Genomic DNA, 17,940 nt, shown 5'->3' on the forward strand with positions numbered 1-17,940 from the left:
TCGGAGCATGGCATGCAATTCCAGTCTCCCTATCCCTCAGTTAGACCCACACTTGGATCGCCGCACACAATTCCCATCTGCGTATCCCTCGGTCAGACCCACACTCGGAGCACCGTGCATGGTTCCCGTCTCCTGATCCCTCGGTCATGCTCACACTCGGTGCACTGTGCACGGTTCCCGTCTCCCTAACACTTGGTCAGACCCACACTCAGAGCACTGTACACAGTTCCCGTCTCCCTATCCCTCAGTCAGACCCACTCTCAGAGCATCATGCACAGTTCCCGTCTCCCTATCCCTCAGTCAGACCCACACTCAGCGCACTGTGCACAGCTCCCGTCTCCCTATCCCTCAGTCAGACCCACACTTGGATCGCCGCACGCAATTCCCATCTGCGTATCCCTCGGTCAGACCCACACTCGGAGCACTGTACACAGTTCCCGTCTCGCTATCCCTGGGTCAGACCCACACTCGGAGCACTGTACACAGTTCCCGTCTCCCTATCCCTCGGTCAGACCCACACTCGGAGCATGGCACGCAATTCCCGTCTCCCTATCCCTCGGTCAGACCCACACTCGGAGCACCGTGCACGGTTCCCGTCTCCTTATCCCTCAGTCAGACTCACACTTGGAATGCCGCACGCAATTCCCATCTGTGTATCCCTCCAGACCCACACACGGAGCACCGTGCACGGTTCCAGACTCAATATCCCTCGGTCAGACCCACACTCAGCGCACCGTGCACAGCTCCCGTCTCCTTATCCCTCAGTCAGACCCACACTCAGCGCACCGTGCACAGCTCCCGTCTCCCTATCCCTCGGTCATGCCCACACTCGGAGCACTGTGCACAGTTCCAGTCTCCCTATCCCTCGGTCATGCCCACACTCGGAGCATCGTACACAGTTCCCGTCTCCCTATCCTTCGGTCAGACCCACACTTGGAGCACCGTGCACGTTTCCCGTCTCCCTATCCCTCGGCCAGACCCACACACGGAGCAGCATGAACGGTTCCAGACTCCATATCCCTCGGTCATGCCCACACACGGAGCACTGTGCACGGTTCCCGTCTCCCTATCCCTCGGTCAGACCCACACTCGGAGCATGGCACGCAATTCCCGTCTCCCTATCCCTCGGTCAGACCCACACTCGGAGCACCGTGCACGGTTCCCGTCTCCTTATCCCTCAGTCAGACCCACACTTGGAATGTCGCACGCAATTCCCATCTGTGTATCCCTCCAGACCCACACACGGAGCACCGTGCACGGTTCCAGACTCAATATCCCTCGGTCAGACCCACACTCGGAGCACTGTACACAGTTCCCGTCTCCCTATCCCTCGGTCAGACCCACACTCGGAGCATGGCACGCAATTCCCGTCTCCCTATCCCTCGGTCAGACCCACACTCGGAGCACCGTGCACGGTTCCCGTCTCCTTATCCCTCAGTCAGACCCACACTTGGAATGCCGCACGCAATTCCCATCTGTGTATCCCTCCAGACCCACACACGGAGCACCGTGCACGGTTCCAGACTCAATATCCCTCGGTCAGACCCACACTCAGCGCACCGTGCACAGCTCCCGTCTCCTTATCCCTCGGTCAGACCCACACTCAGCGCACCGTGCACAGCTCCCGTCTCCCTATCCCTCGGTCATGCCCACACTCGGAGCACTGTGCACGGTTCCCGTCTCCCTATCCCTCAATCAGACCCACACTTGGATCGCCGCACGCAATTCCCATCTGCGTATCCCTCGGTCAGACCCACACTCGGAGCACTGTACACAGTTCCAGTCTCCCTATCACTCGGTCAGACCTACACTCGGAGCACTGTACACAGTTCCCGTCTCCCAATCCCTCAGTCAGTCCCACACTCGGAGCATGGCATGCAATTCCAGTCTCCCTATCCCTCAGTTAGACCCACACTTGGATCGCCGCACACAATTCCCATCTGCGTATCCCTCGGTCAGACCCACACTCGGAGCACCGTGCATGGTTCCCGTCTCCCGATCCCTCGGTCATGCTCACACTCGGTGCACTGTGCACGGTTCCCGTCTCCCTAACACTTGGTCAGACCCACACTCAGAGCACTGTACACAGTTCCCGTCTCCCTCTCCCTCAGTCAGACCCACTCTCAGAGCATCATGCACAGTTCCCGTCTCCCTATCCCTCAGTCAGACCCACACTTGGATCGCCGCACACAATTCCCATCTGCGTATCCCTCGGTCAGACCCACACTCGGAGCAATGTGCACAGTTCCCGTCTCGCTATCCCTTGGTCAAACCCACACTCGGAGCACTGTACACAGTTCCAGTCTCCCTATCACTCGGTCAGACCCACACTCGGAGCACTGTACACAGTTCCCGTCTCCCAATCCCTCAGTCAGTCCCACACTCGGAGCATGGCATGCAATTCCCGTCTCCCTGTCCCTCGGTCAGACCCACACTCAGAGCACTGTGCACAGTTCCCGTCTCCCTATCCCTCAGTCAGACCCACTCTCAGAGCATCGTGCACAGTTCCCGTCTCCCTATCCCTCAGTCAGACCCACACTCGGAGCACTGTACACAGTTCCCGTCTCCCTATCACTCGGTCAGACCCACACTCGGAGCACTGTACACAGTTCCCATCTCCCTATCCCTCAGTCAGACCCACTCTCAGAGCATCGTGCACAGTTCCCGTCTCCCTATCCCTCAGTCAGACCCACACTTGGATCGCCGCACACAATTCCCATCTGTGTATCCCTCAGTCTGACCCACACTCGGAGCGCTGTGCACAGTTCCTGTCTCGCTATCCCTTGGTCAAACCCACACTCAGAGCACTGTACACAGTTCCAGTCTCCCTATCACTCGGTCAGACCCACACTCGGAGCATGGCATGCAATTCCCGTCTCCCTGTCCCTCGGTCAGACCCACACTCAGAGCACTGTGCACAGTTCCCGTCTCCCTATCCCTCAGTCAGACCCACTCTCAGAGCATCGTGCACAGTTCCCGTCTCCCTATCCCTCAGTCAGACCCACACTCGGAGCACTGTACACAGTTCCCGTCTCCCTATCCCTCGGTCATGCCCACACTCGGAGCACTGTGCACGGTTCCCGTCTCCCTATCCCTCAGTCAGACCCACACTTGGATCACCACACGCAATTCCCATCTGCGTATCCCTCGGTCAGACCCACACTTGGAGTACTATGCACCGTTCCCGTCTCGCTATCCCTGGGTCAGACCCACATTTGGAGCACCGTGCACAGCCTTCGTCTCCCTATCCCTCAGTCAGACCCACACTCAGAGCACCGTGCACAGTTCCCGTCTCCTTATCCCTCAGTCAGACCCACACTTGGAATGCCGCACGCAATTCCCATCTGTGTATCCCTCCGGACCCACACACGGAGCACCGTGCACGGTTCCAGACTCAATATCCCTCGGTCAGACCCACACTCAGCGCACCGTGCACAGCTCCCGTCTCCTTATCCCTCAGTCAGACCCACACTCAGCGCACCGTGCACAGCTTCCGTCTCCCTATCCCTCGGTCATGCCCACACTCGGAGCACTGTGCACGGTTCCCGTCTCCCTATCCCTCAGTCAGACCCACACTTGGATCGCCGCACGCAATTCCCATCTGCGTATCCCTCGGTCAGACCCACACTCGGAGCACTGTACACAGTTCCAGTCTCCCTATCACTCGGTCAGACCTACACTCGGAGCACTGTACACAGTTCCCGTCTCCCAATCCCTCAGTCAGTCCCACACTCGGAGCATGGCATGCAATTCCAGTCTCCCTATCCCTCAGTTAGACCCACACTTGGATCGCCGCACACAATTCCCATCTGCGTATCCCTCGGTCAGACCCACACTCGGAGCACCGTGCATGGTTCCCGTCTCCCGATCCCTCGGTCATGCTCACACTCGGTGCACTGTGCACGGTTCCCGTCTCCCTAACACTTGGTCAGACCCACACTCAGAGCACTGTACACAGTTCCCGTCTCCCTATCCCTCAGTCAGACCCACACTCGGAGCACTGTACACAGTTCCCGTCTCCCTATCACTCGGTCAGACCCACACTCGGAGCACTGTACACAGTTCCCATCTCCCTATCCCTCAGTCAGACCCACACTCGGAGCACCGTGCACAGTTCCCATCTCCCTATCCCTCAGTCAGACCCACACTTGGATCGCCGCACACAATTCCCATCTGTGTATCCCTCAGTCTGACCCACACTCGGAGCGCTGTGCACAGTTCCTGTCTCGCTATCCCTTGGTCAAACCCACACTCGGAGCACTGTACACAGTTCCAGTCTCCCTATCACTCGGTCAGACCCACACTCGGAGCATGGCATGCAATTCCCGTCTCCCTGTCCCTCTGTCAGACCCACACTCAGAGCACTGTGCACAGTTCCCGTCTCCCTATCCCTCAGTCAGACCCACACTCGGAGCACTGTACACAGTTCCCGTCTCCCTATCCCTCGGTCATGCCCACACTCGGAGCACTGTGCACGGTTCCCGTCTCCCTATCCCTCAGTCAGACCCACACTTGGATCACCACACGCAATTCCCATCTGCGTATCCCTCGGTCAGACCCACACTTGGAGCACTATGCACCGTTCCCGTCTCGCTATCCCTGGGTCAGACCCACACTCGGAGCCCCGTGCACAGCCTTCGTCTCCCTATCCCTCGGTCAGACCCACACTCGGAGCATGGCACGCAATTCCCGTCTCCCTATCCCTCGGTCAGACCCACACTCAGAGCACCGTGCACGGTTCCCGTCTCCCTATCCCTCAGTCAGACTCACACTTGGATCGCCGCACACAATTCCCATCTGTGTATCCCTCGGTCAGACCCACACACGGAGCACTGTGCACGGTTCCAGACTCAATATCCCTCGGTCAGACCCACACACGGAGCACTGTGCACGGTTCCAGACTCAATATCCCTCGGTCAGACCCACACTCAGAGCGCCGTGCACAGTTCCCATCTCGCTATCCCTTGGTCAAACCCACACTCGGAGCACTGTACACAGTTCCAGTCTCCCTATCCCTCAGTCAGACCCACACTCGGAGCGCCGTGCACAGTTCCCATCTCCCTATCCCTCAGTCACACCCACACTTGGAGCACTGTACACAGTTCCCGTCTCCCAATCCCTCAGTCAGACCCACACTCGGAGCATGGCACGCAATTCCCATCTCCCTGTCGCTCGGTCAGACCCACACTCAGAGCACCGTGCACAGTTCCAGTCTCCCTGTCCCTCGGTCAGACCCACACTCGGAGCACTGTGCACAGTTCCTGTCTCCCAATCCCTCAGTCAGACCCACACTCAGAGCATCGTACACAGTTCCCTTCTCCCTATCCCTCGGCCATGCCCACACTCGGAGTGCCGTGCACAGTTCCCGTCTCCCTATCCCTCGGTCAGACCCACACTCAGAGCACCGTGCACAGTTCCAGTCTCCCTATCCCTCGGTCAGACCCACACTCGGAGCACTGTGCACAGTTCCTGTCTCCCAATCCCTCAGTCAGACCCACACTCAGAGCATCGTACACAGTTCCCTTCTCCCTATCCCTCGGCCATGCCCACACTCGGAGTGCCGTGCACGGTTCCCGTCTCCCTATCCCTCGGTCAGACCCATGCTCAGAGCACCGGGCCCGCTTCCATGTTAAGAGATAGTGAGGCTCAGGTGAAGTTGTGACCAGATTCTGAAAGCGACACTGGGCCGATCTTAACTCTCGAGGCCCAAGCTTCATGCTTTTGTAATGGGGAGTTGTGGTGGGGGTTGGGGGTGGTGCATCCAACAGCTAGCTCTCGAACACGCTGGAGAAATGAAAGAAGCCCCCTTACCTCGAGGCTGCAGCGCCTCTTTCTCAGGCTGAACCGATGCACCATCGTCCCCAACTGTGCTGAGCAGCCATCTGAACCCTACGCTGCCCCAATGTCAAACTCCTTTCCGCCGGGGCGGGTGGGGGTGTGTTGGGGGTGGCGCAGGCCGAGAGGGTTCCTTTCTGAGCAGTCTCCCTTTTGCCAATGGACGCTGTGGGAGGGGGAGCCCAAGCAAGCAGCCGTGCTTGAAAACAAAGCTGAATCACTTCCTCTGCTGGTTGTTGTCGGGTTGGGGGAGTGGGAAGGTGGCGGTGGTGGGGCTGGGTTGACTGTGTGTGTGGTTTGAACACACATTGCGCTGCGCTCATCCCAGCCCCTTCGCCAAACCAGCCTAGCGGCTTTCACACAGCATTCAAAAAGCTGCAGCTGACAAGCGACAGCAGAACAACACAGTCGATCTCCTCCCCAAAACGAACTTAGCCGCACACTGCCATCGCACAACAACAAGGCAACAACTGCATTGAGGTGGCAACAACATGCTGGAGCGAAACCTAATTATTGACGGAACACAAAGGGGCTGGGGTTGGCGGGGAAGAGGAAAGGCACCCACAAAGCTCAGTCAGAGAGGAGCATCTGACGGGGAGAGAGAGACGGAGAGGTCAGGGGAGGCCAGCTGATGCCTTTTTAACAATCTCATACACGTGGCACTTTTACTGAAAACAGGACTCTGATCCAGGATTGCACCGTCTCAGGATCTCCATCTCGGGGCCGCCGAGGAGAGAATCTGAAACGAGTTCCCTCAAAGCAATTGTGGAGGTGACAGGACAGCAGTGCCTCCCCCGATCTCTCTCCAGCATGCCCCCTTACCTTCTCTTTCTTTGAGCCTCTGATCTTTGAGAGCTTGTTGTAAATGGAAAACCGACGGTTTTCTGCAATCCGGGCTTTCGGCTTGGCTTTCGCCTCCTCCGAGCTGCCGTTCGACTCTTGTTCAATGCCCAGGAACCTTTCGGTCATGGTCTCTGTGTTGAACTTGATGGGCGGGGGCAGATTCCTCTGGTGGGGCTTGGTGGTGTTCAGGAACTCGAGGGGCTTGAACAGCTGCAGGCCGTGATGCCGCTGCAACCAAGTGTGCTCCTCTTCCTCCTCATCTTTCCCTTCGACCTGAGGCTGCCGGTCTTCCTCATGGGCTGCCTCCGCCTGCCTCTTGGCCGGACTCGGGCCCTTCCTGCCCATCTTGGGGATGAAGTGGTGACGGGATCTGGGCCCAGACTTGAGCCAGTGGTTGTTGGAGACCGGGCTGTCGTTCTTCTGGTCAGAATGCACGCTCGACTCGACAGTGGAGGCCCTCTGGCTGTCGGCAGCCACGACTGAGAGCTCGTCGTCCGAGGGGATCGCGAAGGTGCGCAGCAGGGAGCTTCTCTCGCGCAGGCTGCGGCCCGGGCCGGCCTGTGACCTCTCCTCGCTTTCGGCCGGATGCTCTGGCTGGTTGGTAAAGAACTGCCTTGTGCTCTTTCCCAGCGCCTTGTTCATCCTCAAGCTAGTGCCATCTTTACCCTGCGACCTGGCCCCCTCGCCTGGCACGAGCGACGGAGAGCTACTGGACTCGGCGCTGGGATCCATGGGCCTGCAGCTGCCTTTGGACGTGGAGGAGTGGGGCTGCCACTCAACCTGTAAGCATAAGACTTGGTTAGGCAGAGGGCCCTGCCATCTTCTGTCAGCTACTGGTTATCATGAGGGGAGCGTGGGGAGTCATTGGTGACCAGGATGCTTCCATCCTGCATCTCCCCCGCTCTTAACCTGACTCATGTTGGGAGGGTTAGCATCTAGGACGAGAGAGTGGCACACTTTCAGAATGAGAGATCCTCCCACTGAAGACGGAGATGAGAAGGAATGTCTTAGAGTCATAGAAAGATGTGCAGCACTGAAACAGATCCTTCAGTCCGATTCATCTACACCCACCAGACATCCTAAATTAATCCAGTCCCATTTGCCAGCATTTGGCCCCTGTCCTTCTAAACCCTTCCAACACATGTCCCCATCCAGATGCCTTTTAAATGTTGTCATTGTACCAGCCCCCACCCACTTCCTCTGGCAGCTCGTTCCACACACGCACCACTCTCTGCGTGAAAAAGTTACCCCTCAGGTCCCTTTTAAATCTTTCCCCTCTCACTTTAAATCTGTGCCCCTCTCGTTTTGGACTCCCCTACCCCTGGGGGAAAAGACCTTGTCTATTCACCATATCCATGCCCCTCATGATTTTAAAAACCTCATAAGATCACCCTCAGCCTCCGACGCTCCAGGGAAAATAGCCCCTGCCTATTCAGCCTCTCCCTGTAGCTCAAACCCTCCGACATCCTTGTCAATCTTTTTCTGCATCCTTTCTAGTCTCACAACATCCTTCCTATCGCTGGGAGACCAGGATTGAACGCAGTTTTCCAAAAGCGGCCTCACCCATACGGTCGCAACACGAGCCTCCCAACTCCTACTCTCAGTGCACTGACCAAAAAAGGCGAGCTTCCCAAACCCCTCTGTCTACATGCAACTCCACATCTCTCGGTGGGTGGGGAGACTGTGGGGTTCTCTTGCCCCACACAGAGAGCACTGGGCCAGTGAACATTCAAGGCTGGGTCAAGAGATTTTTGATGAAGGATGGAGCCAGGGAGTGCTGGGGGAGAAGAGAGTGTACAGGACCGACAGAGTTGAGCCACAATCATCAGCTGCAATTCTATGGGCTAGCAGAGCAGACTTAAGTGGCAGAATGGTATCCTCCTGCTCCCTTGGGGGAGAGAGGGGTTACTGAGTGACAGTGTGAGGGAGAGGGATTAACATCAGTAGGGATACAGTCAGTAACACAGGGCGCTGGGGGGAGAGGGGTTACTGAGTGACAGTGTGAGGGAGAGGGATTAACATCAGTAGGGATACAGTCAGTAACACAGGGCGCTGGGGGGGGAGAGGGGTTACTGAGTGACAGTGTGAGGGAGAGGGATTAACATCAGTAGGGATACAGTCAGTAACACAGGGCTCTGAGAGGGAGAGGGGTTACTGAGTGACAGTGTGAGGGAGAGGGATTTACATCAGTAGGGATACAGTCAGTAACACAGGGCGCTGGGGGGGGAGAGGGGTTACTGAGTGACAGTGTGAGAGAGAGGGATTAACATCAGTAGGGATACAGTCAGTAACACAGGGCGCTGGGGGGGAGAGGGGTTACTGAGTGACAGTGTGAGGGAGAGGGATTAACATCAGTAGGGATACAGTCAGTAACACAGGGCGCTGGGGGGGAGAGGGGTTACTGAGTGACAGTGTGAGGGAGAGGGATTAACATCAGTAGGGATACAGTCAGTAACACAGGGCGCTGGGGGGGAGAGGGGTTACTGAGTGACAGTGTGAGGGAGAGGGATTAACATCAGTAGGGATACAGTCAGTAACACAGGGCTCTGGGGGGGAGAGGGGTTACTGAGTGACAGTGTGAGGGAGAGGGATTAACATCAGTAGGGATACAGTCAGTAACACAGGGGACTGGGGGGAGAGGGGTTACTGAGTGACAGTGTGAGGGAGAGGGATTAACATCAGTAGGGATACAGTCAGTAACACAGGGCGCTGGGGGGGAGAGAGGGGTTACTGAGTGACAGTGTGAGGGAGAGGGATTAACATCAGTAGGGATACAGTCAGTAACACAGGGCGCTGGGGGGGAGAGGGGTTACTGAGTGACAGTGTGAGGGAGAGGGATTAACATCAGTAGGGATACAGTCAGTAACACAGGACTCTGGGGGGGTGAGGGGTTACTGAGTGACAGTGTGAGGGAGAGGGATTAACATCAGTAGGGATACAGTCAGTAACACAGGGCGCTGGGGGGGAGAGGGGTTACTGAGTGACAGTGTGAGGGAGAGGGATTAGCATCAGTAGGGATACAGTCAGTAACACAGGGCTCTGGGGGAGAGAGGGGTTACTGAGTGACAGTGTGAGGGAGAGGGATTAACATCAGTAGGGATACAGTCAGGAACACAGGGCGCTGGGGGGGAGAGGGGTTACTGAGTGACAGTGTGAGGGAGAGGGATTAACATCAGTAGGGATACAGTCAGTAACACAGGGCGCTGGGGGGAGAGGGGTTACTGAGTGACAGTGTGAGGGAGAGGGATTAACATCAGTAGGGATACAGTCAGTAACACAGGGCGCTGGGGGGGAGAGGGGTTACTGAGTGACAGTGTGAGGGAGAGGGATTAACATCAGTAGGGATACAGTCAGTAACACAGGGCTCTGGGGGAGAGAGGGGTTACTGAGTGACAGTGTGAGGGAGAGGGATTAACATCAGTAGGGATACAGTCAGTCACACAGGGCGCTGGGGGGGGAGAGGGGTTACTGAGTGACAGTGTGAGGGAGAGGGATTAACATCAGTAGGGATACAGTCAGTAACACAGGGCTCTGGGGGAGAGAGGGGTTACTGAGTGACAGTGTGAGGGAGAGGGATTAACATCAGTAGGGATACAGTCAGTAACACAATGCTCTGGGGGAAGAGAGGGGTTACTGAGTGACAGTGTGAGGGAGAGGGATTAACATCAGTAGGGATACAGTCAGTAACACAGGGCTCTGGGGGAGAGAGGGGTTACTGAGTGACAGTGTGAGGGAGAGGGATTAACATCAGTAGGGATACAGTCAGTAACACAGGGCGCTGGGGGGGGAGAGGGGTTACTGAGTGACAGTGTGAGGGAGAGGGATTAACATCAGTAGGGACACAGTCAGTAACACAGGGCGCTGGGGGGGAGAGGTGTTACTGAGTGACAGACGAGATATTGGGCCCAGTAACTGATGGACAATATGATATATAAAACATTGGCTCTGTTTCTCACAAGGACGGAGATGATGTGGTGGTGAGAGTGGGCAGCGTGTAGGTGAGGTACCTTTGGTTTTGTCGATGATGGATCTGACGTTTCTCCCACAACCAACTGTCAGCATAAACCGTAAATAAACAGAGTTCACAGACACCTGTGACATCACAAAAGATGGCAGCACCAGGCGAGTCACTCGTTTCCAAAGGTTCCTCAAAGGAACCATCAGGCAAGACACTTCCTCCTGTTCCCTGTTCTCCTTAAATGCCCGGTTCCATTAAATTGCGGCTCACCACTACCCGGCCTCCAACTACCGGCCTCAGCTTTGTTCAGCCCACAGGTTGAATCTGGAACTGGGCTTGAAGGGGCATTGGGGGAAAGACACGGTTTCAGAATGATGGGTCTTCCCCTGGAGAAGGGTCTATGTCAAGGAGAAACGTCCGATCAGCAGGAGGTTCAGGAGGGAACGGACAGGAATGTTGGGGTTGGGGGGGGTGCACAAGCAGATAGGCCGCACAGTGGCAGAACAGGTTCAAGGGGCCGAATGGCCTTCCTGCTGCTGTGAATTTGGTCGATGTTGTCCTTAGCTGCAGCATCGATAATCCTGATTTTGAAATAGGTTTGGACTCAGTGCTGGTTAATGAAGAGGGTTGGAGATGGCGCTGGTAACCAGGGACAGTGCTGGTTAATGCAGAGGGTTGGAGATGGCGCTGGTAACCAGGGGCAGTGCTGGTTAATGAAGAGGGTTGGAGTCGGCGCTGGTAACCAGGGACAGTGCTGGTTAATGCAGAGGGTTGGAGTCGGCGCTGGTAACCAGGGACAGTGCTGGTTAATGAAGAGGGTTGGAGCTGGTTTTCCGGTCAGTTTTGGTTAATAAAGGTTGTGGTTTTTGAGGTTGAAAGCAGGATTGAGGAGTATTCGATGAAGCTCCAACCAGACCTGATTAATCTGGTTACACGTCAGTAGGTGAGGGATCAGTGATGTTATGACAATGGCCCCAGGCTCGTAGGCCCAGAGGTTCATGGTAGAACTTTGGGAAATTGGGTTCAAAACCCGACTATTGATGGCAGTTGGTAGATTTAAAAGAATCTGGAATTGGCACTGAACCTCAATCATGCTGATCATGTTCAGTGATTTTCACAATCTGCTGTCACCTCTTATTGCATTGAAATAGGCCCTTGGGCCCATCAACTCCATGGTGACCATCTGAGAGAGGAACTTGTTTTGTACATACTATTTTGGAGCAGAAGTAGGTCACTTTGCCTCTTGAGCCAGCTCCATTGGCTGATTGGTTTGCATTTTGGACTCTGTTTTCCTCCTGCCTGACAAATATCAGTGTAACCCCCATCATAAAACCATCAGCAATCCCATCTCCTGAGACACAGCTGCAAAGTCTCATGGTCCTGTAAAGACAATGAGGGTTTGTTCCTAAAACAGCAACCCCCAGTTTTAAACACAGGGCCCACACCCCGTTCTTGGGCTCACTCCCACGTAGGAACATCTTTTGCATGTCCATCTTGGATCTTAGACACTTTAATCTAGTCAGCCCTTCTCACTCTCCTAGATGCTAGCTTATCCAGCCCAGCCTGATTGCTAGCAGCACTTGTAGAATGTTCTTTCCTACAAAGCCTAAGCTTCTTGTCACTTGGCATTATCCAACCAGTCCATGCCAACCATAATGCACGTAGCTGTTCCTGGCCCATACCCCTCTACACCTCTCCTATTGTGCACTTATCTAAGTGTCTTTTAAACATTGTAATTGTGCCGAAGTTCATCCCACTCACAAGCCATCCTGTGTGTAAATAAAATCAGCCCCCACATCTTTTTAAGACCTCTCTCCTCACCTTAAAAATATGTCCCCCCGGTCTTGAAATCCCCACCCTAGAGGAAAGACACCTACCATTAACCTTATCTAGACCTCTCCTGATTTTATAAACCTCTGTAAGGGTACCTCTCAACCTCTTGCACTCCAGTACATATCCAGACTTCATAACTCAAACCTTCTATACCCAGCAATATCCTGGTAAATCTCTTCTGAACCCATTCTAGCTTAATACGCTTCCTTCAATCGGTGTTCCTTTGGGCCTTGATACATTAGGAGGTTTCTCCCCCTCGCCATTCTTCTCCTCCGCCCACTCACCATTTTGAATACCACCTTCAAATGTGCTTTAAATCGTCCCCTCTCTAAGGAGGGCAGTCTAGTCTATGATTCAAGCCTGAGATAGGCTTCTAATCAAAAAGGGTTATGGGGAAAATGCCAGGAAACTTCAGGATCAACAGATTAACTTCAACTTGCTAGAAGTGGGGGAGAATCAGGGCAGGACCTAAATACTTAATGGTAAGGCCTTGGGGAATGTTGCCAGACAGAGACCTTAGGGTGCAGGTGCAAAGTGGAGTTTCAGGTAGACAGGGCAGTGAAGGTACATTGACTGTAGGAGTTGGGAGGTCATACTGTGGCTGTATAGGACATTGATTAGGCCACCTTTAGAAATACTGCATTCGGTTTCAGTCTCCATGCTATAAGGAGTGTGTTGTTAAACCTGAGAAAGATTTACAGGGATGTTGCTGGGGTTGGAGGGTTTGAGCTACAGGGAGAGGCTGAATAGCCTGGGGCTATATCCCCTGGAGCCCCAGAGGTTGAAAGGTTACCTTGTAGAGGTTTATAAAATCACGAGGGGCATAGATAGGGTGAATAGCCAAAGCTTGTCTGCCTCCCCCAAGTCTGGAGGAATCCAAAACTAGAGGGGCATAGGTTTAAGGTAAGAGGGGGAAGATTTAAAAGGGCTGAGGGGCAACATTTTCATGCAGAGGGTGGTGTATGTATGGCATGAGCTGCCAGAGGAGGTGGAAGAGGCTGGTACAGTTACAACAATTCAAAGGTACCTGAATGGGTATACGAATAGGAAGGGTTTAGAGGGATATGGACTAAATGCTGGCAAATGGGACTCGATTAATTTAGGATATCTGATTGGCCTGGACGAGTTGGACCAAAGAACCCGTTTCTTACGACTCTATTAATAGGGGCACAGAGTTAAAGAGCAATGAAATGATGTTGAACTCATACAAAATATTGCACACAGCACGTTCGGAGGGATGAGATAGCACAAGCCAGGCTGCAGAAGGGATTTGCCAGGATGTTGCCTGGGACTGGAGAGTTTCAGTTATGTAGAATTGGATAGATTGGAGTGGTGTTCCTTGGAACAGATCAGAAATGATTAAGATCAGCAACATCGAGGGGCGTGGACAGGATAGACAAGTAACTTTGGCTCCCATTGATGGAGGGATCAATGACCGGGGTATAGATTTAAGTTAAGGGGCAAAGGCTTAGATTTTATTGTCATCTATGCTCAAGTACAGGAGTACTGTGAAGTGTATAATGTCACCACACATAGCACCATCTTAGGCATAAAAAGTGTAGCATATAAAAGAAGCAGAGTTATAAAGTCACCTTCCTAGAACAGGTAGGAAATAAGGTAATAGTTAACATTAAGGTTCTTCTTAAACTAGAAAACTAAAGGAATAAAGTTAAACGTTCAACAGTCTTTGATGGGTCGCCCACTTGGCTTGCTGCCCAGCAGAGCTCAGTTCGCCGGGTCTCGACACTGTGACAGACAGCCAACCACCCCCTCAGTGCTTGCCCTTCGTTGGGCTGCAATGCTATGCTGCTGCTGCCTCCCAGTCTCCCTCAGTGCATCGGAAAGACAGCCAGGCGGGACCCACTCGCACACCTCATTGGGCCGAGGGACCAAGCAGAGACCACCAATAGGTATGGATGCTAGGAGTGAAGGAAGAAAACGTCAAGAGACAAGAAATGTAGTGCAGGCACATCTAATTGAAGCATTCAGGAGGGGCATTGGATGGTAATTTAAAGAGACAGTGGGCAGGGTTACAGGAAAGTGGCATTAAGTCACAGCAGGATCATCCATACAAACATGGTGATCGGAATCACTTCACAACTCATGATACCAGCTTTAACTGGCTGTCATGGTGGGGATTTGAACCACATCCCCAGGGTTATCACATCCTAAAGGTAAAGAATTGTGACATTAAACTTTTTTTTCCTTCACTGATGCTGCCAAACCTGCTGTGCCTCCAGCAACTTCTGTTTTTGTTCCTGATTTGCAGCATCCGCAGTTCTTTCCGTTTTTAATTATAACATGGGGCTGTTTGTGTTATGTTCAGGGCCCTCAGGCAGAGATCAAAATCTGCTGAGGTGAACAGAAATTGCTTGAGAAACTCAGTAGGTCTTGGGGAGAAAGTAGAACCAGTTCTGAACATGGGTCACTTGACTTGAAACATCAATTCTCTCTCTCTGCACCATTGTTGCCAGACCTGCTGAGTTTCTCCAGGAATTTCTGTTTCTCATTTCCAGCATCTGTAGCTCATTTGTTTTGTTGTTAGAGATCCAAGCTCCAACTTTGTATTTTATGCACAGATATTAAGGACGAGCAGGTTCATGGAGTTTCCTCCTGTTTTAGTTTAAGGTGTGCATTGCTGCTCACTATCACATGCAGCAGTGTCAATCTGAGCCCTGTCCATCACACTGTTTCCGCAGCTCTGTATCTGACACTTCACTGGTTTGGTATTGTGCTTTTCAAACACTGCTGGCTGAACCAGGGGCTTTAAACTTACAAACAAGTTTAATTTTTGGGCATGGGTGTGACTGCACTACATCCCAGTGGTCAACATCTCTCGTGACAAGCAGACCGTCACCTCTCCAAGTTTTGGGCTATGAGACGCACTGACTCTGCATCAGGTGTAATCAGTCTACTCCAGGACACACACAACCTGAAACAAGATAGCTGGCATTAAACCAGTCTCCGGAAAAAGGCAACTCTGCAAAATGACCACTTCCCACAACAAAAGCAAAACACTCCAGCACAAATTGGCTCATGGAAAAATGTTTCTAACCAATACTAAAAGCCCTTCCTTGTCAATTGGGACCACTGCATGGCTCTAAAGTATCAAGACTCTTGAACAGAGATAGTAGGAACTGCAGATGCTGGAGGAGCTGCATCTAACAAGCTGTAGAGCTGGATGAACACAGCAGGCCAAACAGCATCAGGAAAGCTGACATTTTGGATCGAGACCCTTCTTCAGAAAGTCAACTTTCCTGCTGTGTTCATCCAGCTCTACATCTTGTTATATTAGACTTTTGGACAGACTGTATTCAAGGGCCTTCATCCAATCACTAATGTAGATAAAAGATACAGTTTAGTTAGCACAGACACTATTAGGAGCAGGCAGTATAGAAATAGAGGTAGATTTAGAGACACCTAGAAATATCTTTTATAAAGATCTTTTATTGCCACTTGCATTCAATATAAAACACAGTGAGGCGTGTACCATCGCTGGCAAATAAGCACCATTCACAGAATACAAGTTATCATCTTTGAAAGAGTCCAACTTTGCCTTCTCCACAGATCTCACCGTCACCAGTTTCCTGCTCTGGGCTTTGCAGCCCACACCATATCGATGCCAGAGGCCCCTGCACGTGGGAGCGAGTGCTCCACTCCAGGCTTCACAGGCTAATCCGCCGTCTCTTCAGCCACGCTGCCTCTGAAAATGCTGCTGCTGCTGAGGAGCTCTCCCTTATCACGTGTATTTGAGGGAAGCAAAAAGGGTAGAAAGAAAAGGAAAGGTGCAGATGAGGAGGACAATGAGCACAGGAGCCCAAATGCTGCCTACTCCACTACCCCCTTGATTTAGGTGCTAAGAAGTTCAACTGTGCAAACTCTGCACGCTCTCCTTGTGTCTGTGGGGCTTTCCTCAGGTGCTCTGGCTCCTCCCATATTCCAAAGATGTGCACCTTAGGGTAGACTGGCCATGGGAAATTGTCCCGTAGTGCCCAGGGATGTACAGGTTAGGGTGGGATTGGCTGCGGGAAATTGTCCCGTAGTGCCCAGGGATGTGCGGGTTAGGGTGGGATTGGCTGCGGGAAATTGTCCCGTAGTGCCCAGGGATGTGCGGGTTAGGGTGGGATTGGCTGCGGGAAATTGTCCCGTAGTGCCCAGGGATGTGCGGGTTAGGGTGGGATTGGCTGCGGGAAATTGTCCCGTAGTGCCCAGGGATGTGCGGGTTAGGGTGGGATTGGCTGCGGGAAATTGTCCCGTAGTGCCCAGGGATGTGCGGGTTAGGGTGGGATTGGCTGCGGGAAATTGTCCCGTAGTGCCCAGGGATGTGCGGGTTAGGGTGGGATTGGCTGCGGGAAATTGTCCCGTAGTGCCCAGGGATGTACGGGTTAGGTGTAAGGTGTGAGGGGAAATATTTAAAATGGATGTTAAGTGGCAGCATTTTCACATAAAGTGACGCTTGTATAGAACAAGCTGCCAGAGGAGGTGGTAGAAGTAGGCACAATTACAACATTTCAAAGGCGTTTGGATGGGTACGCAAATAACAAGGGTTTAGAGGGAAATGGGCAAAATCAAAGAGTAAGATATGAAAGTACAAGACTGGAGACTGCTGACAGGAAGAGTGCAGAAACCGCAGGGCTAAAATTAAAACAAGGAAATCAGCGAAACAAAGAAAAGGCACGAAAGAGACACTGATGAGTTAAATTTTAAAAAATCAACAAATTGGAGAAGATACTTCGTAAATTCTTAAAATACAAGCAGGTAACTGGAAAAGGATTAAAATGGCAACCTGACTGCAGTGAATGCTTTATTCTCCTGTTGTGAAGAGTTTTAACACTGCAGCTAAAGCAAGAGGAGTGTGCAATTTCAGAAAAGGTGCTTAGCATCCATGAAAAGTGGACAATCAGTGGTGTCGAGTTGGGAGGAGAAACAGCAGAGAGTCTCACTGTGGACTTTCCAGCCCTTACCAATGACAATCCTGTTGCCAGAAGGCTGCTATAATTCTGCAGCATGACAGATCACTGCCACCCAGTTTCAGGCCACTTGTTACAGGAAGGAAGTGATCTCACGAGGAGAGGATATCGAGGAGATTTAATGACGGGGTTGCTGGGAATGGAGAATGTTGGCAATTTTACGTTGGGGAGGCAGTGGCCTAGTGGCGTTATTGCTGTACTGTTAATCTAGAGACTCAGGCAATGTTCTGGGGGCCTGGGTTCAAATCCTGCCATGGTAGATGGCAATTTAAAAAAAAATCTTGAATTAAGAGTCTAATGATGACCATGAATCCATTGTCAATTGTCAGAAAAACCCATCTGGTTCACTAATGTCCTTTAGGGAAGGAAACCACCATTCTTGCCTGGTCCAGCCTGACTGCAGACCACACAGCAACGTGTTGACTTTCAACTGCCCTCTGGGCAGTTACAAATGGACAATAAATACTGGGCCCTGCCAGCAATGGCCACATCCCATGAATG

At 52.8% G+C, this 17,940-nt stretch overlaps 2 protein-coding genes across 6 annotated transcripts in view; one reads left to right on the plus strand and one right to left on the minus strand.

Annotated features, from left to right (window-relative positions):
- The window catches only part of LOC125450004 (transmembrane and coiled-coil domains protein 1-like), a 33,319-nt gene extending 27,432 nt beyond the window's left edge, over window positions 1–5,887 (minus strand). Inside the window, exon 1 of the mRNA XM_048525929.2 lies at window positions 5,812–5,887. Coding sequence (XP_048381886.2) covers window positions 5,812–5,856 — 45 coding nt within the window. The 5' untranslated portion in view covers window positions 5,857–5,887. The remainder of the gene's footprint in view (window positions 1–5,811) is intronic.
- The window catches only part of nprl3 (NPR3-like, GATOR1 complex subunit), a 95,320-nt gene that overhangs the window by 66,057 nt on the left and 11,323 nt on the right, over window positions 1–17,940 (plus strand). The window lies entirely within an intron of this gene.

Source organism: Stegostoma tigrinum, chromosome 49, assembly GCF_030684315.1.
Source record: "Stegostoma tigrinum isolate sSteTig4 chromosome 49, sSteTig4.hap1, whole genome shotgun sequence".
NCBI classification, from domain to species: domain Eukaryota; kingdom Metazoa; phylum Chordata; class Chondrichthyes; order Orectolobiformes; family Stegostomatidae; genus Stegostoma; species Stegostoma tigrinum.